This window comes from Cataglyphis hispanica, chromosome 1 (genome assembly GCF_021464435.1).
Source record: "Cataglyphis hispanica isolate Lineage 1 chromosome 1, ULB_Chis1_1.0, whole genome shotgun sequence".
In the NCBI taxonomy this organism is placed as follows: Eukaryota; Metazoa; Arthropoda; class Insecta; order Hymenoptera; family Formicidae; genus Cataglyphis; species Cataglyphis hispanica.
Window position 1 is genome coordinate 5764012 of NC_065954.1, and position 26387 is coordinate 5790398.

At 42.9% G+C, this 26387-nt stretch overlaps 1 protein-coding gene across 3 annotated transcripts in view; it reads right to left on the reverse strand.

Annotated features, from left to right (window-relative positions):
* The window catches only part of LOC126849324 (teneurin-a), a 420000-nt gene that overhangs the window by 74084 nt on the left and 319529 nt on the right, over positions 1 to 26387 (reverse strand). The window contains exon 1 of one of the 3 annotated variants that reach the window (XM_050591069.1): positions 3640 to 5673. The exons of the other annotated variants lie outside the window; for them this stretch is intronic. Within the exon in view, the coding sequence (XP_050447026.1) occupies positions 3640 to 3695 (56 nt within the window). The 5' untranslated portion in view covers positions 3696 to 5673. Of the gene's footprint in view, positions 1 to 3639; positions 5674 to 26387 lie in introns of those variants that run through there. 3 annotated transcript variants of the gene reach the window in all.

Here is a 26387-nt window from a genome sequence, read left to right on the forward strand (position 1 = left end):
AGCGGACTGATCTCGCTAATTAATGATGACGCGGAGCATTACGTTCGCGCGTTGACTTCCGCGCGAGTTGAGTCGAGCACTATCGATCGTTAGTAGTTTCGAGTCCAGTGGGAATTTCAGTTGCCATGGCTCTTTTTGTTTATGGCATCAAGGCTGCGCGAGGAGTGGAAGCGCTACATGCATTTCCATCCTTCGAGAATTCCGCAAGGTGGGGAAAGTTCCATTAGAAAGCAATTTTTAGGTCAAATATAATTCTGAAGATATCTTATCTCTAATAATGAATATGAGTTTTATAATGAACTCATTCAAGTGTATATATAAAAGTTCTTCATTTCCTATAGACTGAAAAGTATTTTGCTCGCGCCTATGAAAGTTCTCTCATTGGTATATATTAAATAATTCGCAATTGTAAAGAAATAATTATTAAAGCCTTCCAAGTAAAAACGAGCTTATCATATTGCGCTTATTCATATTTATACATATATATTATATCTTGTAAAATAGATTGTGTGATTATGTATAATAGTTTAATATATTATAATTAAACAAAAATACTAACGCATCATCACATGCAACGTATTATGAAGATTGTGAAAAAAATACCCAACTATCGATTAATCGCTAAATTTTTTTCGTATATTCTCGATAGCACTAAACGGTGGGCCCGGCCAGAATACGATTTGTCACGCCGATATATCGAACGTACCCGACGCGCGTAGAGAAATATCATCGGTGTACCAATATCCCGGTAAGTGGAATATTCCGGTGGGAAGAGAAGTCGTATCCATCGTTCATCCAGTGTGGCGTAACATAGAATGTAAAACCCTTATCTCCACCGAGAGAATTCTCCGCGCACTTTTCTCTCTCCCTCCCACTCTCCTCTTTTTTTTCTTTTTCCTCTCCTTCTCTCGTAGCGGGAAGTATCTATTACCCCTTCGCGGCCCTCTCGGCAGCAATGGTTCCACCCTCCTCATATCGCGAAAAACCGCTGCGTCTCCGACGTTACGCTACAGCCGGCTAATATCGAATGATGGAAATCGTTCACCCGCCTCTTCTATGATCCTCCTCGCGACGTTCTCTTTCGCGGTGTCTCCAGTCGCATTTCAGCGACGCGGAAGCAGTTTAGGATATTATGGAAATACAATTTCCATTCTTCACGGTGCATACTCGTGTAACGGAAGATCGCTCTGCTTCCTGTTTTCTCTATCTTTTGTTTCACCGTTCAACCGACGGCGTTGCATCTACGTTGCAATAGGCTTCGAGCGAATCGAGATTACAAGACGAACTGCAAATGAGGTAACAGTGCCGTTGTGTATTACGCGACATGCATAGAGCGGAATCTCGGCGATGCGTCGTAAAGTGTTGAAAGAGAGCAGCAACTGCGGCGGTCGAATTGTGTCGAGGGAAAACCGGGGCACGGATGGTCGAGAGAGACCGTAGTCGCGCTCGCGGAAGAGATAAAAGAGATAGAGAGTGACGGGAATAGAGAAAGAGGCGAGAAAAAGCGTTATCCTCGCCGAACGGAGAAAAACGCGGGGACGGAGAACGAAACGAGAAAGAACGAGTCGGAAGCGACAAAGCGCGGCGATGAGAGAGGAAGAAAGAGAGAGAGAGAGAGAGAGTGAAGTTGCGAGAGGGTCGCGTAGATGCAGCTATAGCGGATAGTTGTTGGTAGGACAGGGTGATGCATGGCTATGGGGTCGCCTGCTTCACCGCGAAATGTCGGCGCCGTACAACCGCCCCGCGCCGCTCGCCTTTTACATACTCGACGTATCCTCTCCAAACTCTCCCGCCTTCCCCCTTCCGCTCTCTACTGTCGTCCGTCGCTCTCTCTCTCTCATCCTCCGGTCCTTTCCTCGTCCTCGCGCTCCTTCGTCACCCTCGTCGCGGCTTCCTCTCGTCGGTATCACTTTGTTTGCCTTTCCCGCGGCGGGCCGTCGCGTCGCGCGCTGCCTTACTCGCGCGTACACTCTTCTCGCCCCATGCATGCATGCATATATCGATCGTATACTCGTCCTCTCGCATACCGTTCGCTTCCCGCGATGCATAACCGCGCTGCAGCTCCCTCCCATCGCGCTCTTCTCGGGTCTCGCCCGCGACGACAGGATCCGCCGGATTACAACGTGTGTGTTTTCCACGAGCCGCGGCGAACCACCGCTCGCTAGCGCTAACGCGCGCGCGGATTTCGGGGTTGCTTTGATTGCTCTTGGGGTAAAGTGCGGCATGCGTGGATTTTCTAATTCTAAACCTCGTCGTTACCTTTTGCCTGTTTGCTTTGTGTCGCTCTCGTAGTTACGGGAGACAAACGTTTCCCCTTCCCCCCCCCCTCCCACTATCGCGCATATTTCGCGTGCTTATATCAAGGTATACGGATGAAGGGGCGCGTTTCGAATAAAGCCTCGCGACATTTCGGTGTAAATGTGCGCTGTAATCGTGAGCTTACAGCACACACACTGTCGGGCCCTGCTTTGCGTTAATTTTAATTACGGGACACTGTGTGAATTTATGCATCACTTTGCATACTTCACGGGCGTTACTGTGGAAGAATTCGGAGAGTTCTCGCTCTAAGAACGTGCTCGAATGCAACGCGGTAACGCACGGTCGACGACATATTTTACTTGCGCTCGTTATCGCGTGGCAAACAGGTTGTTGGGCGTTATAAAGTCAGAAACTATGCTCTTCGCGAAAGCCGGCTTCTGAATATTTCCAAGAAACAACGCGGATATTCCTCTCTCATTCTCGTCGCCTCGTTAATGTTCGTTCCGTCTTCGCTATATACCTTCCGGTCGTTCAGTATCGATCGTACACGAAGCGCAGCTTCGAAATGAAAGGCGCGGTTTTTCAGCTTCATCCTTCGTCCACGATAACCACCGAGAACGGTGAAGATTGTGCTGGATGTTCTGTATTTGTTATAGCAAAACGCGCGAGTCTCGACAGTTTAAGAACCGTGACGTGGGGAGAGAACGGACGGCGCGTCGAACGAAAAATAAAGATAAGGGAGAAAGGGTAAAACTTGACATGTCAAGTGTGTGCTGGAGTCTAATATAGTTTGCAGTATATACTCGAAATAAAGTGAACTTCAACGGGTTCACCCCCTCGAGGGATAAAATTAATGATGAGTCGTTTTGCTTTTGATATCAATCGATATAGTCAATAATATATAGTGTCGATTTAAAATGGCAAATTTGAATAATAAATATGAATAATGTAGTCGGATTGATTTAATGTAATACTTTAATCATTTTTGCAATTTGCAGAGTTTGTCAAGATAACAGCCATTGAAAATAAATTGACAATCAACCTTGATGTAATCAGAATATTATTGAATATATATGAAATCAAATAAATCGTTTTAATTTTCCAAGTAAATAACATTAAAATACAAATAAAAGTATTTAAGATGTGTTATAATTTATTCGCGACGAAATAATATAGAAATATAAAGTAGATAGATTTATTTATAATGATTCGCATCACGATTCGACAACATCCGTACTTATTGCAAAATCATTAAAGATCACTTGTTTAGCTCGCCGATAGTGCCCATCGAAACATCAATCAAATTCAAATATATTGTATTATATAACTCGCGAATCAATCATCAGCACATTAAATGTCAATATACAAAATATCTCTTACCGGACGTGACGTCGTGGTAACGGCGGCGGTACCGGGCTGTGAAAATTATCCATCATCGAGTACGCGTCGTGCTCGATGGATTTGTGATCGAGGCTCTCGAGATGATCGAGACGCAGTAGCTCGGCGTCCCGTGGCGAGTGGAGCTCACAGTGGGCTACGTGGAGCAACGGTCTCAGGGAAGAACCGCCTTCGCATCGTTGCTGCCGCGAAGGCGGCCTCGCCACCTGACGATCTAGACCACCATCCGCAGCGTGGTGTTCTTCACCCCAGACCTCGAATTCACCCGCCGCCGAGTAATCACCGAATCCGCCGTTGCCCTTCACCGTTGCACACTTCGTGGTACCCTCGAGGGCGAGTCTAGGGCAGGAGGAGCCCCTGCCGTTCCGTTCGCGCTCTACGGCGTTCTCGCGTAGCTTTTCCTCTTTTCGGCGATATTTCACGAGATACTCCTTGGTCGGCAAGGATAACGACAGGCTGCCACGACGGTTGGATCGTCGGGGTGTCAGATTTCTGGCGGGCGCCGCACGATCGGCATCGAAATTGCGCCACGAGACACTCGACGTCGATTCTTACGAGAATCCAAGTTCCTACGATTGCATGTCACGTCGAGTTATCATGGAAAGTGCTAGATACGTGACAACGTCGTCGTCGTCGTCGTCGTCAGAGTAACGTTGATGGAACTCGCTGCAGTCACGTTTACGAGTTCATTGATTCCGGATATTCACGAGTGAACGCTTGGCGGGCTCGGCTCCGCAGGGACTCAAATGGGACGGGCACAGGAGTCGTTTAATGTTAAACACATTCCACGTCTGTCGTAGAGCAGGAGACGTGCAAGAAGGGTGCTGCTGCAGGCTGCAGACTCCGTGCGACGACAGGGGGAGAAACTCAGGGGGTTTGCGTACGCAAACTTTGTTATCGATCTGTCAACGCCAGCGAGAAAGTTCAACTTCCGCCCGCGAGCGATGTTCGACACGGCGATTCGGTGTATACCGCCGAACTTGAAGTCGTCGACCCGCTTTCCGCGATCCCTCGCCGCCGACACTCTCCAACGTGTTCCGAATCGCGAGCGAGCGTTATCTTCTCGCGAAAGAGCGATATGTCCTTGTATCCGACCTTCATCCACCAACGTATCGCATAAAATCGTGCTCACGACACTCCACAGAAAAAAAGTAAACACCACTATCGGCCGATTGTGTAATTTCACCACCTAAGTCACCTCCGACGTTGAATCCCGAGACGTATCGCTTCGAAGTTATATAGTCGAATAAATCGAATGGCTTTCAATCTGATGCACACAATGAATTCCGACGCGTGTTTCAAAGGGAGTACGCTCAGCGCGCAAACCTCATGTCGGAGAATTCAATCTGCACGTTTCAGAAGACTGCGATCAATCGGTGTACTGTTCTCTGTGGACGCGCGCTCGCAAGTATTCCCTTAGCTGCGAGCGTTGTCGATATGCTCGGTTGCGTGAAAACTAATTGGGTCAGCGGAGTGAGAACTGCACGCAAATCCCGCTTCGATGCGTAGCGTGAACGGACTAGTTCCCAAAATCCCCGGGCTTTACGTGAAAGAGATGCGACGAGATGACAGATTGTCGGGATGTCTTCTTCTCTATAGATTCTCCCGTAGCAACAGAACTTTCGCAGCAATATTCTTCTCGTAAGATCGTGTTGGCTCTATGCCATTCCAAAGTGTCTCACGTTCCAACTGTTTGTCGGTCTTGCGAAACTGTGATAATATGTAATTATAGACTTTCGCGAAAGAGCAGTCGATTGTTATCGGTATCGCCAACGATACGATCCCACGAGTCGCTCACAATCGCGGAATTTCCAATTTTCACGATCTCGACGATTCAAAGTCGCGTGTCAAGAATCGAAAAAGATCGCGCTATCTGTCACTGATTTGCGACCGGACGCGACGTTTGTTCCTCTCACGCTCGATGACAAACGGGGTCGTTAATCTCGGTTGATCGCGAGGGGGGACACTGCGAGAGTGGCGAGAGTGCGCTCGCTCCTGCGGGATGCCACGCGACCGCGGCAGCTGCGGATCAAAGACTGAAGGCGTCGCAACGCCCGGCACCAAGTGACACTGAACGTCCCCACCATTGCACGGCCGTATTCGGCGCGTGCGCCCACGCGCATCTCCAATGTCTTCTTCCCCTTTCTCGCCCTTTGGGCCACCGACTCCTTCTCGTTTCGGAACCCTTGCGAGAGAACGCCGCCACGCGGAGGGTGCAGTCACTACTCGGATGGTCGCACCGAGCGCGCCCTTGATGATGCGCCTTCCATAAGGGTCGCTCGGGTGTCGATAGCGCGAATCTATTCCAGGATGACGCGTAAGATCTTCCCCCAACTTATTTTCTATTCATTCCTTACATCAAAATGTATATAAAACTATTAAAATGTTCAATTTCAACAATACTTGTGTGAATTATGTATTTGTATACAAATAAATTTTCTTGTAATAACTCATGTGTTTTTTTTTTCTATCACCAGATTAGCATATTATTCCTTGACAGGACATATAATTTAGAAAAGTCTAATATATCCCGAGTTCTTTTTCATTATTTAGATAAACATAATTACAAACGTAATTACAACAAATATTGTAAATACATCAACATTTCGAAGCAAAGGAGAATACAGTGATAATAAAATACATAGCTCATCATATATATATTTCGCATTTTCAGAAACATACTAATATATATATGAATATAACAAAAGTACGGCGATTAAAGACACGCATGCTAGATTTAATTGGTTATTGCTGGTTCGTTCTGCCGTTTACAAGAAGAAGTTTTCGAGACATTACATATACACGCAGTCGCAGACACACATAATAAATATGTACACGTGTAATGCCACCCTTACCCACGGCCGAGCGACGCAATACCGAAAAGAGAAATAGCGACGCGCGTGCGCAACAAGGGTAAGGGCAATTAGAGACAGGGTGAGAAAGAGAAAGAGAGAAATGCATGGTGGTGGAGGATCTCGTGGACGTCGAGCACTTGTATTTTCGATTTGGGGTCAAAGATCGCGTCCCGCTGATTTAATACGTACTTGAATTAGTCGACGCCGTAAACGACGCAGGTTTTGCTTATTTTCATCTATAAACAAGCGCGTTCTACATCTACTTTTATTCATTTGATCGGTATTGATCGATACTAAGAGAAATATGTATTGCGCGGGTAACGCGATTATTTATATTATATTATCTATACATATTATGTGAAAAAAATATCACGGTAAAAAATTTGCAATTCAAATTTCGTCAAAAAATATTTTCATCCATTTTGATAAAAATTCTATTTCTGATGATTTCTAGGATACAATGCATATTCTATTTGTACATATATAAGTAATATATTGGTTAACAATATGAAAGTAATTCGCGTTGCTTTTATAATTTCGAAAAAGTTTCATAATTTGCTAAAATTGATTAACAGTAAATTTCGTTAAATAGAGCCTTGTATTCATTTGCGTTATATTTTCATTATATATTCAGTTTGCTAAATTTATAACTTTCATTATTATAAAATATAATAATGGTTAATGTGATTAGCTATTTCCAGCGTTTGGTAAGTTAGTGCAAGTTAAAATAAGTATCAAAGTATTTTCGATAAAGATATTTTATGCGAGGTATTTATAAGAATTAAATTTATCCAAACCTTGTTTAGCAAGCGTTTGCTTTAATATCACGCTCTCTTATAATAAAAAATCTACGCTGCAGCCGAACGATGACTCCAATTGAATCTCTCACACGCGAAATGCTTATATAGGTCAATTCGTTGAAATACGTAGTGTTTCACGATATTTCGATCCTGATAAGACCCTTATTAATTCCCGGCATAAACTCATCAATGCATAAAACCTGGTCCCCCGTAAGATAAAAATAGAAAATAAAAAAAATTTTTCAGCCAGAGACTCGCTGGCGTAGATTCGCGCAGAATCATCGGACACTTTAATCGTTCGATGTCACTTGACTCCCTCTCATACACGACTCATGAGAGCGATCGGAAGGAAGTTTAATTATCTCTTCAGTGCATCGCGCCGCGGTCGTTGATACTCACTCGCGCATGCGCTCATGCATACACGTATATAACATACATGCCACCCTCATCTAAACACACACCTATAAATCCTCCCCTATAAATGTACGCAAAAGCATCCGTTCAATGCGCGCGCACACGCGCTCGCGTCGACGTTTGAGAGGCAGAGGAAGGAAGATGGATGGAGAAGAGTTGTTTTATCCCCCGCGCATCCGCCAAAATCCACCGTGCTAGCCTACAACGTTTACCCTTTTAGCGACGGCGGCGGCCGCCGTTCTTGCGTTGCGACTCACGACGTTTACCATTCTTCGGTACCCTAAACTACCGCCCGGAACTCCGGCCTGGAACGCGTGTATGCGGGTGGATTGAACACGGTCGCGTATGATCCCGGGGGCCACGAGCGGGGCTGGCGGTGCGGGGACGGGAGAAAATTTGCGACAGGCTCTTTGATGTAGCTTAAACAGAAAACGCCACCTCTCCCTTTCCCGTGTCGCCTCCCGCGCACCCCGTGCCGCGCCGCGATACACGACCTTCCTTCCTTCCGTCCTTCGTATACTTTCCCTGCTGTCCCTCCACCACCTTCGTACAAACGTCGGCTGTCTTTGAATCCTACCCCTCCATCTCCTTCTATCCTTCTCCCATCGCTCCCCTCTTATCATGCATCTCCTTAGTTCTTTAGTCCTGTGCTTTGTGATGCGGCTGCCTGCCTGCTTGCCTGCTTGACGACGATGGAGGTATCGCCTGCCCTTCTCTGTGCTATAAGCACTCATTTGTTCTCCTTATCTCCTCGATAGTCACTTCTCCGCCTTTGGGACGGCGACCTGTCCGGACGTGCAGGAGCATCCTCGGCTTTCTTCCCGTCTGTCGCTCGTGGACGCCCCCGCAGACGATCCGCATTGTACAGGCGGCTTTTAACTGACGGTAGCGAAATAAGGGAATAAATTGAAAGTGAAAGCCATTTCCCAAGGTCATTTGGAGCACCATCGCGAAATCTTATTCAGAATTTTTAAGCGTTGTGAAACGCGCTCTCTTTGATATAATTCCTGTGATGTTATCGCTTCGGGGCAGATGGCGGTTTCCTTTAATTGAAATTTTCCTGTTATGGATTTCCATGTCGTTTTCCAGTTATTCATCGCGGTAGAATTTACATAGAAATATGTAATACTTCATGAATTACGTTACAAAATTTATAATAGATAGAATACTTTGATAGAAGCACAATTTTCTCTCTCTAAAAATGTATATTTATATCTTAATAAAATAATAAACAATTGATCATGCCGATAATCAATGGAAGAAGCAAGTTATATAAATATTATATTTCATCTAATTTCATCTAATAAATTCTTATCAGTTCACCAATTTATTCGCGTGTTCCTAATTAAATTTGAGATTCATTTCTATTATGTATTCGGTATATAAACTGTGTAAACATTGTAGTCTAATTTTCTTAAGTTTATCCAAATTAAATTTTAGTATAATTTTCCTAAAGGCCTCAAACCATTTAGAAATCCTCCGCTACATAATCTCGTACGGAAAATACACTAATAGCGGACGGAAAACACATTTCCCAACAAAATGGAGCTGTTAATCTTATACGAATTTGACCTTCTTGTGTCTAATAAATCCCGAGTGAAGATATCCTATGAATGCAGTTCTACATATAATTAAGTACTTCGTTCCATTCGATTAATTCTTGCGATACTTGCTGCAATGACATTACAATATACACCAATTTCGCTATGTGTCATATGCATTACGCGCGATAGTATTAAGTGCGTACATATGTAGGATTATACTGCATCGTTTCTGCGTTCATAACATAGTGCAAGCTTTCGATGAACATTCTACTTGCGCTTTAGAAAAAGAGATCAAAATATTACTCATAAACTTTCGAAATTAATAATCTCTCTCTCTCTCTCTGTTGTATTAGAAATAAAATTATAAATAAATAAAATGCGAGAAACAGACAAAATTTATAATATGACACTGAAAAAATAATAAATAAAAATAATAAGATTTTCAAAAGATCTTATTATTTCTGCAATAAAACTATTAACATTTCATATGCCAATAATAAAATACTTTGCCCTTTGCTTCGCAAGAAAAAGAACATAATAAAAAATATCGAGAGATCTGAATTATATCATATCGTTACGTCGCATGGAGATGAGGAGCGCGACGTCATTAAATGAACAAACCAATTTTCTACGACGCACGTTACATTTCGAGTATCCTCAGCGGGATTTACCACACTGCAAAAAGAATTCACAGACATGGAGCGTGGAGGAGATACAAGAGAGATAGAGCGAGAAAGAGAGAGAGAAAGAGTGAGAAAGAGAAGACGGCCAGAGGAAAAGTCGGCGGAAGAATGGTCGATTTCATATGAATGCATTCCATGCAAATGCGCCGGCGAAGATAGAGAGTAAAAGGGGAAAAAGTTGCGGCGCGCGACGAGGGACGCGCGGGGAGGCACGGCGATGCGAAGATAATTGGGTGAATACATTTGGGCCTGCGGTGTGCCGGCGGAGGAGATATATTCCTCGACCGGGGCCCGTTGTGCTCTCTTGCATTATGCACGCGCGTACGTACGTGTGCGACATATACGCGAGAAGACGATGACGCAACCGCGCACGTGCTCGGTTCGAGGGAAACGAGCTCCGCATCGGCGATACGACTGGATCTCATGGTTCGTGATTTGAAAAAGAGAACGTCGGAGGAAAAAGAGATTTCTGCCGAGGACCTTCCAGCAAGTATTCCTCGCTCATCGCTCTCGACTATTGTCTCGCCGTGCCGATTGTTCACTTGCGAACAAATGCGGTCGATAGTCGAAAGAATGGGGGATTTGGGACCCATTTTAGTAAATCTGCGGTCAAGTGATGTGTCTTATATCGAGAGATTGCTTTATATGCAGATAAAATAATAACAAAGAGTTTACCTACTTTAAATGTTAAAAACACGGCGCAAATGTCACTATGTACATTTTTAAGTGGAAAAAGGATTTTGTGTAAAAGTTAATCTTTGAAATATTTTGCATATGTACGTGATCTCTACATTTTTCGCTAAAAATAAGAGATAAAGAAAAGTGAAATCCACCTATATTTCGTTTCTATTGAGAAAAAATTAAATGAATATCACGTTCATATGCAAAATATTTTAAGAACTTTAAGAACTAATTTTCATGCAAATCTGTTTATCAAATATTGATTAATTCTCGATATATATTGCGTATCGACGAAATGGAACATAATAATATCTTGCCAAATAAACTATCCAATATAAAAAAAGATAGACATTGATGCGTATATATTTCTTTCAACATCAACATTAAAGACACACATGAATATAGAATAACAAAAACGATAATATGAATATATATGGTTGTAATTCCTCGGGGATGATTCACAGTCGAACATTTACCTCAGGAATAGTTTTAATGATTTAAAGAACGAAATGGCAGTAAGAAGCATCCGCCTAGGGAATCATATACGTTCTCGATATGCCATACAGTGAGTCATTGTCTGGGTCATACGATCGTCCATTAACTGCGCATAACCGGCGCTCCGGCTCGCCAAATCGATCCGCGAAGTCTGTCGCGCCGGCCTTCGTTCGTTCACGTAACGGTTTGGAAGTACAACATCGACGCGACTCGCTTAATATCATATCCCGGCGGATATTATGATGTCCGCCTCTGGTGCGCGCGAACCGGTTTACCTAGCTCCGGACGAACGGCAGGCGGCATAATTCAAATCACAGGCCCTGTGCGTATTGCATTTACCGTCGGCGACGCCGATAACGCAGCGGCGTTTGGCCGGATGCCAATCTTGTTCCCTCGCGGCTGTTTCCCCGGGGCCTCTATCTCTCGGATCTCTCCTTCCAGTTATACGTCTGTCTGGCAGTTCGAAAGACATCGGAAACGCGAAAGGTATATCGACCATGTGAGCGCGCGAGACCAGGTACTTATTTCGGCCTTCTCTCACAGAGTAATCTAAAAGGATTGAACAGCTTCGAATCCTCGAACGGGACACACTCACGACAATCTGCCTTCACTCGAATCGTCTTAAATGTTCTCAATACAGTCCTAGTTCTTTGATTGTACATTATTGTGGGCTGTACCAGAACACATCTGTGGCGAGCTTTGTCTCGCAAGCGATACAGAGGATTGCGCGTGTATTGATTATTTCGATTATAAATCATACTGTAAGAAAATTAAAAATAAAAAAAAAATTTATTTTTTTTATTAATAGTATTATTAATTATATTTAGATAATAATAGTATTATTAATACAATTATTATCTTTTTAGAATGATTGTATACACAATTGCTTTTATTTTCAACCATCTCCAATAAACATAAAATCGATTCAATTTGAATCACGAATTGACAGAAAAACCACACGAAATGCAACACGTTGCAATTTCTGATGCGAACGAAAATTTATTTATGAATTCGATTGAGTCAGAGGTATATCGGTATATCGAGTTCGATCATCGGGACGAAACGATGCTGTGACTTTATCGCGCGTGGAAGTGCGATAACGGAACGGAGTTCGTGCGGCTGCCAGCCAAGCCGATATGGAGAGATCCCAGCGTTAATCTTGCAGCACGCGGATTTCGAGGCCGATCGGATCTGCGGCTGGCGATCCAAGTCAGCGTCGGTGAAATTCGTAAACTAATAGGACCGACCAGACACCCGGGGGCTACGAGCATTAGTAAATTGAATCGACCATTAGCGGACGGCGGGATACCAGGCGCGTCTCCAGGCGGTCGACTTAAAGGGGATTCCGCATTGTGCGTATCGCGTGTAATAGCACGGGGAAGCCGTGTAGGCTCTCTTTATGTATTTCATATCGTCCGACCGCACGACTACTCCGCGTGGCGTTAATCTTCTCCGCTGTTCTCCACTTGCCTTTATACGCAAGCGAGCGGGATGTAGCGCATGTTCGCGCGATCACTCGTCCGTGTTGGTCGAAAGATCGTATGGGAAAATTGGTGGGTAAATGTACGTATGTACGTACATGCGCACGCTTCCGGCGAGTATAAAGAGCTCAACCGAGATCGCGGTTGCTGCTGGTGCGCGCAGGATGGCTAGGCTCTCTCTGCGTTGAAGCTCTCGTATGGCGGCCCGACTCACTGCAAATAAAGCCTCACTCGCTCAGTTTGTTTGAAACATTGAGCAAACGTCGGTTGTTTAACCGGGCGGAGAAGCTAGACAACGCTTGAGCAGCGAAAGAGATAAAGATAGTTGCAGTGGGAGGGAGACGAAAAAGGAAGAAAGAAAAAAGGAGGGCGGAGGACAGCGAGTCTTTAACCCTCCAACGGGCGCGAATCCGGTACCGAATCTATTTATTGGCTTGCTTCTCTGCATCGAGGTACGTTCAGCTTGTCGCGACGACTGCCGAAGAAGACGCTAAGACGGATTTACCGGAGAGTAGCTTAACAAAGTTCGCTTGAGAGCGCGACGAGCGAGTCTCCGTCTTATCGGAGACTTGCGTGACTGCGTCGGTTATCGGGCTCTTGGCGGAGTTTACTAAGCGACCTTTTTCGGCAACGATCGCGCAGCGAGACCCGTAACACTCCTTTTAGTAAATGTATACGTTCACTGACTTTATACATGTAACGCCCGACTGCGTATTGAGAGATTCAAAGATCTCGAAAATAAACGGCGTTTGTGAAGAAAATCTGTTTAAAGTTGATTACAATTTCGTTATGCAAAATTATATATTCAATAAAATATTAGTAATATAGTAAATTAAATAGTCACAATTCTTACTGAAAAAATGTTCTATAAAGACATAAAATAAAAAAAATTAAGCATGTTTATTGAATGTGCGAATGTGAATTTAGGTAAACCGAGCAGTTAATCATATCAAACGATAAAAGTTTTGCGTTTCTAATTATTGAGAAATTTTTGCAGCTTCCATGGTTCTATTCTGGTAAGACACCGATGAATTTCTGAGTGCGGTTGTTGGGTCGAATTCTGCTATTTTTTCAGGACCCTGTCGTGGCGATATCTGCCACGGGAGAGAAATCAGACCAGCTTTTCTCTCTTTCTCTTTCTCTCTCGCCGCCCCTATATCTCCCCGTAGCGCGATATTGCGACCTAGGGGCGACGTTGAACGTGCGTTTACAGGCTCATCCATCCTACTCTGCGGAGACGTTCCCTTTTGGCGAGAAGTGCGCGACGGTACCACGGGCCCGGGTTATAAAAACGTTATTGTTCTTCACCACGCACATAGCGAGCTATGTGCACGCTATGTCAGCGGAGAATGAGAGAACACTCGCGCGGGGGACCCCCCTTCGGGGATCGTAATGCCAACGGATGCCTTTTCGTCTCGAACGTGATGCTCTCTCCTCGCGCGCGCGAGTTTTATACGCGAACGGCTCTTGTTTTCCCGGCGCTTCGCACGGCCGACGAAATCGACAGCCACGCAATCACATCCCTTGCGAATTGTCCGCGCATCGACGTCCCTGGAGCTCAAACAGCCAAAATAGTGCGAATGTTTTCGAAACGCTTCTCTCAAGACGCTTCCCATTTCGCTTGATTTATCTTTTCGCATAATTGACAAACGTGACTGCTTAATGACTGTTTAATCTCTCGTTTATATACAGTTACAACAAGTTAGCTTAAACTCTGTTTCTGCTAACCTCCTAGACTAATTATAAATTCCGCTTTGACGCTGCCTCAAACAAATTCAATTTCTGTCGGTGTAAACAAATGAATATTTATAGGGAAAAGCGATACGGTATAGATACACAAATTGAAAGCGTAGCGACACATATGTTGTCGGAATAAACTTAATTTGATTTTTTCATTTAATATTTTCAGATGAAAACATGATTTATGGTGATCTTCTGTCTATGCGTATACAGGATGTCGCAGTTGATTTTTGCCTATCATCTGCATATTATTTCGTACGCATTAAAGTAGACAGCAAACTATCCTTTCAAGACATCTTAACTATGTACCGGCGCTCTCAGCCGGCCTTGCAACGCATTGCTGCTTAACGGTCTGGAAAGCGAAAGACCATTACAAGGAATCACACGCTCGATGACACTCTTCTACTTAGGAAACCATATTAGGTCGGCCTGCTGAGTGCTTAAATCACCGCGCGCGATTCCGAGGTGAAGGGTCGATCTGGATTTATGTGCGGTAACCGCGGCCACCGTAAGCCGTTAGAGGGAAACTCGCTTTCCCTCCTGTTACACTGTCGCCACTGGAAGATGCCGAGATTTTTTTGAAGGAAGGCCTCGTTGCGGCGGGAATACCTAAAACTTCGTATAAAATTTTAGATCTTAAGACAATTTATTACGAAATTTTACATTTTTTTCTTATTAAGTTTTTGTAAAAAAATATATTGCGTGTAAAAATTGTAAAATTGTTTAATATTATTGCTTAAAAAATTTCTAAAAAAGATATAAAATATATATAATTCTGAATTTAACTATTAAATATATAATATAAAATAAGATATATATATATATATATATATATATAACTTTTTAAGAAAACGATTTTATAGTTTTTTTTTTCCATAAGATTATATCGAAGCTTGAACATTCCCCAGAGTTCATTGGTTCTGAAAAGATATACGATGCACTCAATATGGTTCTCCCCTAAACTGTTCGAATGCTCGTGTCACTTGGTAGATTGCCTAGAAATACCATATAAATGCGTATGCGTGACACAATACGAATTACGCGTGTAGTCATGATGTATTAAGAAAGTATGTGAGAATTACAAGCAAGTATCATGCCAATGACATGTAGCTGTTTCGTCGTCAATTTATATTAGCGTATTACAGATATCTGGCTAGTTGCCGCTATTACTATATAATTTTGCTCCGAGTTCTATCTCCGATTTCCATGAACATTGATTACACAAAGAGGCATTACGAATTAATCGATAGCTACATGACGTCTTGCTACATCTTACATTACATTGACGAGACAAAAATAGCGCGAAATATCAGTTTTCCAAATTATACTAACTCGATGAGGATGATCGATCATCGGTGTCGAAATTTAGCGAAGTTATAAATTTATTTTAAGACGCCCCGTTGAACTCTGGAACGACTATTACAAAACGCCCCACTTAATATCGATCTAACCACGGTTGTAGACTCAGGAGTTTAGCGTAAGGGATTTCAGAGCGAGTATTGTGAGATATTCTCGCCAAAGATCCGAGACCGTTCCCAACGGCATAAGTTTTGCGGCGCACAAAAACTGAGGAGAAGCGCTTAACGACAATGGGTATGCAGATAGTATGCCCCGGTTTGCCAGAGAGACGATGTAATTAAGGGTGTCCTTTCCGAGAGCATGGACTGCCATTCGTTTTAATAAGATGCTCGCAGAACTTGAGTAAAGCGACGCCTTTTTTTTAATTGCTCTCTTTTTTCGCCTCGCTTTTCCTCAAAAATTACGAATGCTCCCTATCAATGACGAACCTTGAACAACTCGAGTCGAGATTGGGTAAGTGAATAGCCAATATCGCTTTAAGTGTCGTAATTAGTTCCCAAGGTGATTCGAATGTTTGTTCGGAATCGAGAATTAAGTACAGCTGGAGTTTTTGCGCAGGACGCGTGACCGACAAATGAATGACCTAGTCGGCCTAGCGGAGTGTATTTAAGATAAAAAACCAGGACGATTAAACCAATCGATAGCTTCTAATTAAAACCAAAGCAGAGAGAGAGAGAGCGTAGGGATATAAATTAAATCTTTCATGAAACTCGAGAATTTTACGATGATGGAAACGACATTTTTATCTTATGATATTAAAGCGTATTAATAAAAAATGTCTTCAAATCAATCATCTTGTAATAGTTCTATGTAATTGCTTTTAAAAAGATCTAAATATAAGATTGTTACACGTTAATATAAAAGAGATGCATCTTACTATATAAATTACAACCTCTAATAGCTATGTGTTGTTGACACTTCTATACAAATCTTCGATCTCGCAATTATGCGAATATATCAACAGCGCAGAGGGAACAACGATCCACTACCACAACTATCGTTGTTGTCGTTGAGCAAGATTCATAACACAATGGGGGCGCATGAGAGTACGACAGGGGTGGCGCGCGCGTGATAAAGCGAGACGAAATACGGCTTTTCATAGGGCAGTGCGCAGGATGCAGATAAAGTTAATGGGATTTTATCGGGACGAGCGGCGCAATCTTAGGTTGCTGACCAGGCTGGACGCGAGCTTGGGGCGAGCAGCCCTTCCTCTTTTCCCTCTTTTTCGTCCTCCCGTCTGCTCTCGGACGCAATTAATAAAAGGATTCTCTCTTTTTCCATTCTTCCGCATCGTGCGTTGGCAATGGCCAACGTCGGGCAACGTGACGGCAGACACCGCTAATACAATTACGCAGACAGCACCCTATTGGGAAGCAAATGAAGACAACCTGCCGGATGCGTAGAAATGACAATTTTATCTCGTGAAAAATTTCAAAAGTCCTGTAATTAACAAAAATGCGCGCAATCATAAATGTGTACAATTTTCTTTTTTTCTTCGATAAAACAAGAGATTAGAAACAAGAAATATCACGCAGAATACATTTTTAAATTCAGATCTTAAATCTTAATTAAGTATTATCTTAAACAAATTCCGTGAAGACTGATAAAATCTCTTCGAAAAAGAAATGAGAGAGTAACCAAGTTTTAACCAAGTTTTTTTTTTTAGAAAATATATTATACTATATCATTATTTTTTATGATAATTAATATAAAATATTTCTGTTTGCATCTTCATATTCCTACAAAAAAATGATCGGTCTCTCCTAAACTAATCAAGATTATATTGGTTTCAATTTCTAATAGAAGCTATCGTTATTTACGGGTATTCTCGAATCTTATAATGCTGCCGCTCGGGATAATTAATAGAAGAGTCGGAAAATCGGGATTGTTTATTCAGGCAAGGATTGACCGCTACGCGAAGGCACTCAACTCCCATCGTTCGTTTCGGCCCCGGTCATTCGTTCTCGTTGAGTCCTGCAGATTTCGGCAAAGGGTCGGTCGCCCTCGCAGCGACGATTCGAAGGGTCGCGTAATTAATGCTGCTAATATACCTCGGATCTCTCTCGCCGGTTTCGACACTTGCGTTCGCCTATATATATCGAGGTGCGAGGTAATTTTGCGAGGGAGAATGTTAATTGCATTGAACGGTCGTTTCCTTGATTTTGATGGATAGAGCTGCGTCCTGGAGTTATCGTCATCGTCGATAAACCCGGAGAATAATATCTTGAGACTGTCCGATCTAATCCTGCTTGGCTAAAAGATGTACGATGTTATGACCGCGTGTTTACTTCGCATCGTTTCTCTTCGATGTTTACGATGTAGCACTCGGTCTGCATCGTGATATCCTCTCGGATAGAGGGAAAAGACGCGGTCTTTAAATCTCGGAAATTAAACTGTGAATACCGAACACGATAAATCGTCGGATAGATTCCCAAGCGAGAAATATATTACAGGATAGCTTAATAAATTTTAATAAATAATCATGTTTTTCGTAAGCTTTTTAAAATAGGAGAGGTGTAATATTTATTTCTAATTTATATATTCTTAAAAAAAAATCATCTTTCGAATTTTATTTGGCGGCGCGAATATAATTTTCTTACCTCTTGCGTCTTAGCATAGAAGGTACGTTATTTCGAAGCCCCCCCATTGCGACGGATATTACAAACGCCGTTCGTAAGCTTGACATGAATATAACAGTGTCGTTAACAGACCTCTATCGTCTGTCAACTGTTTCAACGGAGTAATAAAGGGTGTATTAATAGACCGGTTCATGGACGACAGGCTGCGCGACACCTCGTAACAACGTATCCGCGGCTCGTCGTAGCTCATTCGTTTTCCGGCCGAGTCTCTCTCTCCCTGCTCCAGGGTAAACGCGATAGGACGGCGGGGTTACTTTAAATTTCTCCGTAGACATCAAACGCCCACGCTGGGATTACGGTGCCCTGCGTGTCGCCCGGCCTTTCGCGCGTATGCACATGTCACTTCGTACATATGAACTATGAATGCGGGCGCATGTCGCATGTTTTGTCCTCTATTTCTCGTAGTTCATAGCTCTGTTTACGTCTCTGTCATACGGCCGTCTCCTCGGTGTATGCGTACGCCCGCCGTGTATTTTTCCGCAGGGGGTCCGTCGCGCCGTCGGGAAAGGAAACGAGGGTGCCGAGATGGAGAAAAAAAAAGGAAAGAAAGAGAGGAAAAGAAAATGAGAAAAAAAAAATATATATATATATAATGTACTGATGTATGACGCGCCGTGAATGTTTTCGCTCGATCGATTCCAAGCTCACATCGATTGGAGTCTCGCGAAAACGAGACGACGAGCATGCCACAGTATGTGTGTACGTGCTGCAGCCAGAGATGTTTCCTCTCCCTTTCCGTCCAGACGTGGAATTACTTTCGCAGCGATAAATCAGGCTCTCCCGAGCCGACGGTCGACTGACGGTGGTTTAGAAGTTCGCTGCGACGGCGATAATTCGCGGACAGATTAACCTACCACGGGTACTAGGACGAATCTGCAACTCTCGGGATCAGGCACGACGTCTCGGCTAACATGCAGACATGATCCGAGTTTGGGAAAACTTCGTTTGGATTGGAAGGGAGGGAGAAGGGAAGGAATGTCCCTCGCTTCCCATATATGTATACGCGACTCTTTGAATATCGCAGCATCAATGCCGCAATTTGCCAGCGTTCGTATCCATATACGAATAATCATAGGTATTTCAACACGATAGGAAAATTCGTCCACGATCTTTCATAAAGTGCACATTCTTGTAAATGAGCGACGAAATATCGCTAGCCTGTGAGGTTTCTACGCAAAGTTGCGAAATATGATTTATCCATTACAGAATCCGGGTTAATGTCCGACGCAGGATCGCCATCGCCGGCCCGTAACGACAATTTGCGAAAGGTATTTCATACAGGCGTAACAGCACGTATTTCGATACGCGAGCGGGCGGCGCGGAGAGCCCGGAAACTGCATGATACAGCGACGTGTAAAGTGCACGGGTTTCAAAGCGTTATCACGAGTGCGCCGGCGTTTATTGCAATCTATCCGCACGCGTGACGTGCTTTTAACGCTGCCGGATAGAGTTGTATACATTCATCAGCGTTTTTTTAATATTCACCAACCGAGGCGAGTGAACGAGCGAGCGAGCGAACGAGCGAGACGTGTGTGATGCGCTGTTTCTCGCGTTCTCCAGATATATCCGATGAAATTCCTTTATCGACAGCGACGCGGCTCGTTACAGCTCGCGATTTGCGCGCGAGCACCGCTGCTAAACGACAATCCTCAACGTCGATCGTGTCATTCCAAGTGAGCAAAATGCATGCCGTGTGTGTGCCGAAGCGCTGCGTGCAATCGATCCGTCTACATTCTTTATCATCGTCGGTATCCGTTCGGTATACGCTTTGACGGCGTATGCTACTTGTGACATATGCATTACGGGTTATTGACGTTCGCAGAAACATGCGTTCCCGCTCCCCTCGTCCTTTTCTCCCGCGAGAACAAAGAAGGTAATCGCGCTCTCTTATGTTGAGCATGCTTTCAAGTGTAGAAGTGTCACGGACAGGCTACATACTTCGTCATACGACGAGATGTACTTCCGGGGATGGGAAGATAGGGAATGAGACGTGCATGCAGTACGATCGTTTCCATGAACCCGCTTTCAACTGGCTTGGATACTCGAGTATCAATGCTTAAACATCGATTCTCGCCGGTGAATATCTCATTCAGGATTTGAGAAGGTGTACGGTTTCGTAGCTAATCTATTTCGTAGCTTATCTACTTCATTCGATAAAATAATTGGTAATTGAGGAGAATTAAATATCGATACAATTTACTTCGATCAATTTAATGAATAAAAGTAAGAAAAAAAAGTTGCAATAATTTTCCCCATTTTTATATTTGCACGTATCATAAAATACTAAGATTTTTAACTCTAGAGGAGAGATGATATTCAGAGATACCTCAAAGAGAGATTCAATATATTCCAACTGCAATTATAAATATTTAAAGAGAGTGTTGCGTTATATTTCATTTCGCTAATTCGTCCATTTGTCATTCTAAAGCAGGATTACACCAAGCATAGGCATCTTGTTTCCGGACCCTAAACGAAATGAAAGCTCAGATATCTCAGTGGAAGGATGGAGTTATCGAGTCTCATCCTGTCTCATGGATGGAGTAAGTTAGTACCGGTCACGCTAGTCGCGTTATTACAATGCGATATACAATGGGGAGGCGCGGAAGAGGAGAAAATGAGTAGAAAATAAAATGGAGGAGTGACGGAGGAAACGGAATGGAGAAAGCGGAAAAAGAGAGGAAAAAAAGGATACCGGCAGCGAGAGATCGAAAGAAGAATAGACGAGAGGGAAGGTGTGCGTGGGCCCACCTATATTCTCTCTTCTCTTTCTTTTTCATCCGCGCGAGGAACGTATTATGCGAGCAGATCGAATCGCGGTGGCTGCCCCTTAATGCATGACGCAGCTCCCGAAGGGTGCGCGCGCTGCACCTTGTACCCTGCTGCATCCTGCACACGTATTCGATTGGGTGCGCTGCGTCGCAACGCAATAATATCGCAACGATCCATCACACCTCCATCGTCAATAAAATATCTGCCAGTTTCTACCACCCTCGTTCTCTCTTTCTCTCCCGCCGCTCTTACTTTCTCCCCGTTCCTTCAATTTTTTTTTTTGCTATCTATTTCCTCCATCTCTTTCCATCTTATTTCCGTATATGCGCACTTTCATCTCTTCGATCTTTCTCCCTTTTCGACTCCAACCACGTATTCGCCACGTTCGCCTATTTATTTGATTTTTTTTCTTCTTTTCTATTCGTTCTTCCTCTCTATCCCATCGCCCTTTTTTGCGCGTCTCATTTTCTCTTCTTGCTCGCCGTCTCTTTTCCACTCACCCGTATATTTTTTCTATCAGCTTTTCCATCCCATACCGCATCCATTCGTTTTCTCTTCTTTCCAACTGCTCTCTCTCTCTCTCTCTTTCTTGCTCGTGTCCCATGTCTATACCGCATCGGAAAAAAAGAATCCACGTCACAAACCCGGTCGACTGACTTTTTGTACCTTCGTGGGTCACCACAGGTATTAATGATTCCGCCCGTGCCATGGATCGAGACACGCATGCACGAATCCGCCCGAACACGTGCTTATTTGCGCGCCGCGAGAAAGCGTGTTCATCGAATGTCAAGCGCAGACACGATCCTCACGTAAATGAGCAGTGAATTGGAATACTTTCGCAAGCGAATACACGAAGAGAATCATGCGATTCCAGCAATGGGAAAATTTTAAACTACCATAAATCGAGTTAACAAGTTTTGTCTCTGTTATATTATCGATAAAATATTTTAAAAAAACATTTAATATTAATAATATAATATCAATGCGCATGCAATATTAATAAATAAATGTTATTGAATTTTGCAAAGGATGTTTCTGGTTGTGAAAGATATGTTCAGTTTACACATTGGTTATTGCCAGAGTTCTCACAGCATGCAATTGAACACAATTGCATAATCCGGTAATACGAACAAAATGCTATCGGAAATGTAATGAAAACATTATATGTCTTTTTGGATTTTTTGGAATAAATATTAATATAGAGGTGAAAAATTCTCGTCACTAGCATTTTGAAGTGCTATTGATTTTCTTTCATTGGAATGTGTTAATTTAACGATTGTTACTGAAAAGTACAAGTAGAACGCAAGATAAAAAAACCTAGAGTTGTGACTCTATGACGGTTTCGCGGTTTCTAACATCTCCGTATGTATCGGCATGATATATATCATCTTTTACCCCTCCGATAGAGAATAATTTCAGAGTAACATGACGAATAATACCGTCTTTATACGAGAGGATCGCGATCGCGACAAAGTCCTTCAGTCCTTCTTTCTCGCATTCTTCGAGAATTATCAAGTTCGAGGATGATAATCCCAGCGAAATTCCAATTTGTCTAGTGATACCAGCGCAGCGCCTGTACAGATTCAGAAAACTTTAGTAAAACGCATACAGGAGTGAATAATGATTTTTTCGAAGCAAGGATTAATAAGTTTTTAATAAAATATATTAAGCAAATTATAAATAAGAATTAAAATACACAAAATGTACAATACAATTCTATCATTAAAAAGGTAATGAATGTTTTAATAAAATCATATGCTCAAAAATCTCCTTGACAGTTGAAGGTTTAAAACTTCATTAGTTTCCATACAGATCCGCGCCTGAGAGCGTGTCCTTGAGAGAGGGACATCCACTGTTGTTGAGGGAAATGGGGGGAAGGCCGGTCTCTCCACAAGAATTGGATTCTTTCATTGAATTGCAAAGCAGCGTTCGGCAAATTTAACGTAGGGTCGGAGAGATCGCGTTCTCAAAGATCGTCGACGTCGACGGACGACGCGACGACCGCGCGAACACCGATATCGTTTCCTCTTCGTTCCTTTCGAAGCGCGGCGAGAAACGAGGGTGGAAATTCAATCCGGAGTGCCAATTATCGCGAAGAATCGGATACCGTCTTGACGAACGGCCGGAGGATCGCGTGAGGGGCGGGAGCAGGAAAGAGCGTGTTAAAATGACGAAGGAGACATAACATTTTGCGCTACCGGGTCTCGCAGTTGCTTTGATTACGTATTATATAATATGACAGAAATTATTAATATATCTACTTGTTTTTAAACAGCGTATTTGTTTTTTTTACGCAACGTTAATAGGAAGATGTCATCGAAATGACTGATGAAATAATTTTGTATCAAAGATATTTATATCGAGATGCCACACGTGATTCACATTATGTAGCCAAATATTGCAGTATATATTTAAAATAAAATCGCTATAATGTATAATTTCTTGCACAACTCACTAATTTTCTTCATTACAAATAATAAAAAACAATTGGAAAAAATGGTGTGATTTCAATTTAATTTAAAAGGATACATAATAATAGTCTAATCTATTCAAAATGAATCTATTACGACGAATATCCAGTAATAGCGTGATAAAAAACCACCGCTTTCGACGATAATTAGACTGAAGTACTTGCGTCAATGTTATATGCGACGAATGCGAAGGTGAAGCAGCAGTGAAAAGGGTAAAAAGGTTGCCAGTTATGATTGTAAATCGGCCTATAACGGTCCTCTCTCGTGTTGGCAGCGACTCATCACTGCGATGCTAATAACGATTATTATTCTGCTCTAATCGTGTCGGATCACGTACACGTATCGCCACGCGAAAAAGCCCTCTTTAAGTATCGCCGCCCGGCTTACTCACCGACTTTATTCAACTGTCGTGCGTACGCAGGTAAAGGAGCAAGCAGGCGATAGTGAGCGAAACGGGTAAAAGGGTTATTCATGCAAAGGGCGGGGCGAAAGAGATAGGTAGACAGAGAGAGAGAGAGAGAGAGAGAGAGGACACGATGCTGCCGACCTTCAGTAACGATGCAATAACATTACCATTGAGGTTCAAAGCCAAATGGATGGATGTATTCCATGTGTGTGCACGAGAATTCAGGAAGGCGTCCCCGCATACAGCAACGGCGGGAGCGTGGAAAATAAAAGGGCGTGCTCCCGCCGCTAGAAAGAGCCACGTAATAGTCTGTGTTACCCCTGTCCTGTCACTTCTGTCTGCATATCGCTGCTTTCTCCACCACTTTTCTCTTTTCTCTTCCTCTCTCTCTCTCTCTCTCTCGTTTCGATGATCTTTTCTTCCTCTGTCACCTTCTCGCGTGCGAGTAGTTTGCTTATCCTTTGTTTCCCGTTTGTATGTGCTTCTTCGTGTGCTGTCATTCTCCGTGTTCCAGACAATTTATTCTTTATTTATTTTCACTAAAATGATTTAAATTTAGCGCACGTGTTTTTTTTTTCTATATCCACGCGCAGTTATTCTACACATACGTACAATATTGATGTTATCTATCGCGCTTCCTTCAAAATTTGAAATTTTTAGATTGAAAATTTGAAATCTAGAGACGAGTGTAAATTAAAAGCCAATATATCGCCATCAATGATTCGAATTTGAACGTCGATTTTTCCCCGTTCTAGAAATTTCTCTTTTGTCACGACAGTTTCCTTCTCGCCGTATTGATAACTGATCATGAACATTTGTTGCTAGTGGGAAATCGTTTAGCATATATACATGTCGAACCATTCTCGTTTCGTTGTGCAATTGTGTGTCGGACATTGCAAGTATAATATTTCGGACGCCGTAAAAGCTGGTCATGCATGCTGAATACAAGGGAATGAGAAAAGCAAGCATGCGACGATGCAAGTTCTTGGTTGCATTGTGCGCTGAGAAGTGGATGCATTTTCTGTAGATGCGGTGAAGAGAATTAGATGATATTTATAATACATGTCACGCGCGCATATGTATTTTTGAATTACTACGCAAAAGTCCACTGAAATATGCACCAGTCTCTTTCAAGTTTTGTTCTCCTTATATTTTATTTGACGATTTACAGAGAAGGTCGATCACGAGAATTTGTCTTCACTGAGAGTCAGTAACATCTCTCTTCAAAGACGCGCGTAGCAAAACGTTGTTCGTGGTTTTTCCCGTGGGTTCCTTTTGTTTCGAGCTTGCATTGCCTTTGAAGATATATTGCCGAAGGAAACGCATCTCGTGGAGCCGCTTTAGCAAATTGTAATTTGCGTACATCAAGACAAACGTACACATACAAAGTAATGAAAGTGAGTAGTAAATGTCAATAAAGAGACTTTTCAGTTGCGAGAAAGACAAGTGATAACAAAAATATTATTCTATGCCGTTATTATTGTCGCGTTTTCTAGTTTTTGAAGGGACGAATGTATTATTGCTCGGCGACGCAGTCAGAAACCTGTCATTTATAAGGGCCGTAAAGGCGAAATTAGTAGGCGAAATTGGAAGCGCGGATTACTCCCCACGAAGGGTCATTTCCATCCGCGAGATATGTCATTAAAGACCATTTCGAATTTCGTTGCGTGCGACGAATGTTCCGTACGTTACGTATGTACGAAACATCGCGCGTACGGAAAGAGATGGTGAAGGAAAAAAGATATTCGCGCTGTCTATCGCGGCTACGATTGCGATGAATCAATTCCGAGAAATATGTGCCGTTGCTCTTTCGATCACAATCGCACACGCATGTATAATTTTCTTTCATCGTGCGAGAAACCAAGCCATAATATAGTAAACCGTTACTCAGAACTCGTCGATAAATCACAATGCATACTTTTATAAATCTGACGTAATCAAAATTGACTTTGCCAGAATTTCTAACGATAAAAATGTTCATCCCACAAGAATAGCAATTCCATTAATCGATTGTTATGATTGCAATTATTATAGTCCAATAGAAATAGTTTTTTGTTTCATTGAAATAAATAAAGAAAGTAATGTCTGTTATTTTTTTTCAAAGTAATAAATAAAATTATTAATTATCTTGATGATAATATGTGTTTATTTATTTCGTGAATTTATTTTGAAAATAAATACTTGTCAAACGTAACGTAATTCCCTGCATTATGCAGATGCAGCCTCTCGTTGAAATGTCACGTATAATACAGAAATTTCTCTCGGAATTAATTCCGTTCCTTTTAACGGGAGATTTAATAAACACCCCACCTTGCGCGGTCCCTTTCAATGTAAGTGGACCCCTCGGCGCCGTCCTTCCGCGCCATGGCTTCGAGGGGTTCCTTTAGCGTCGG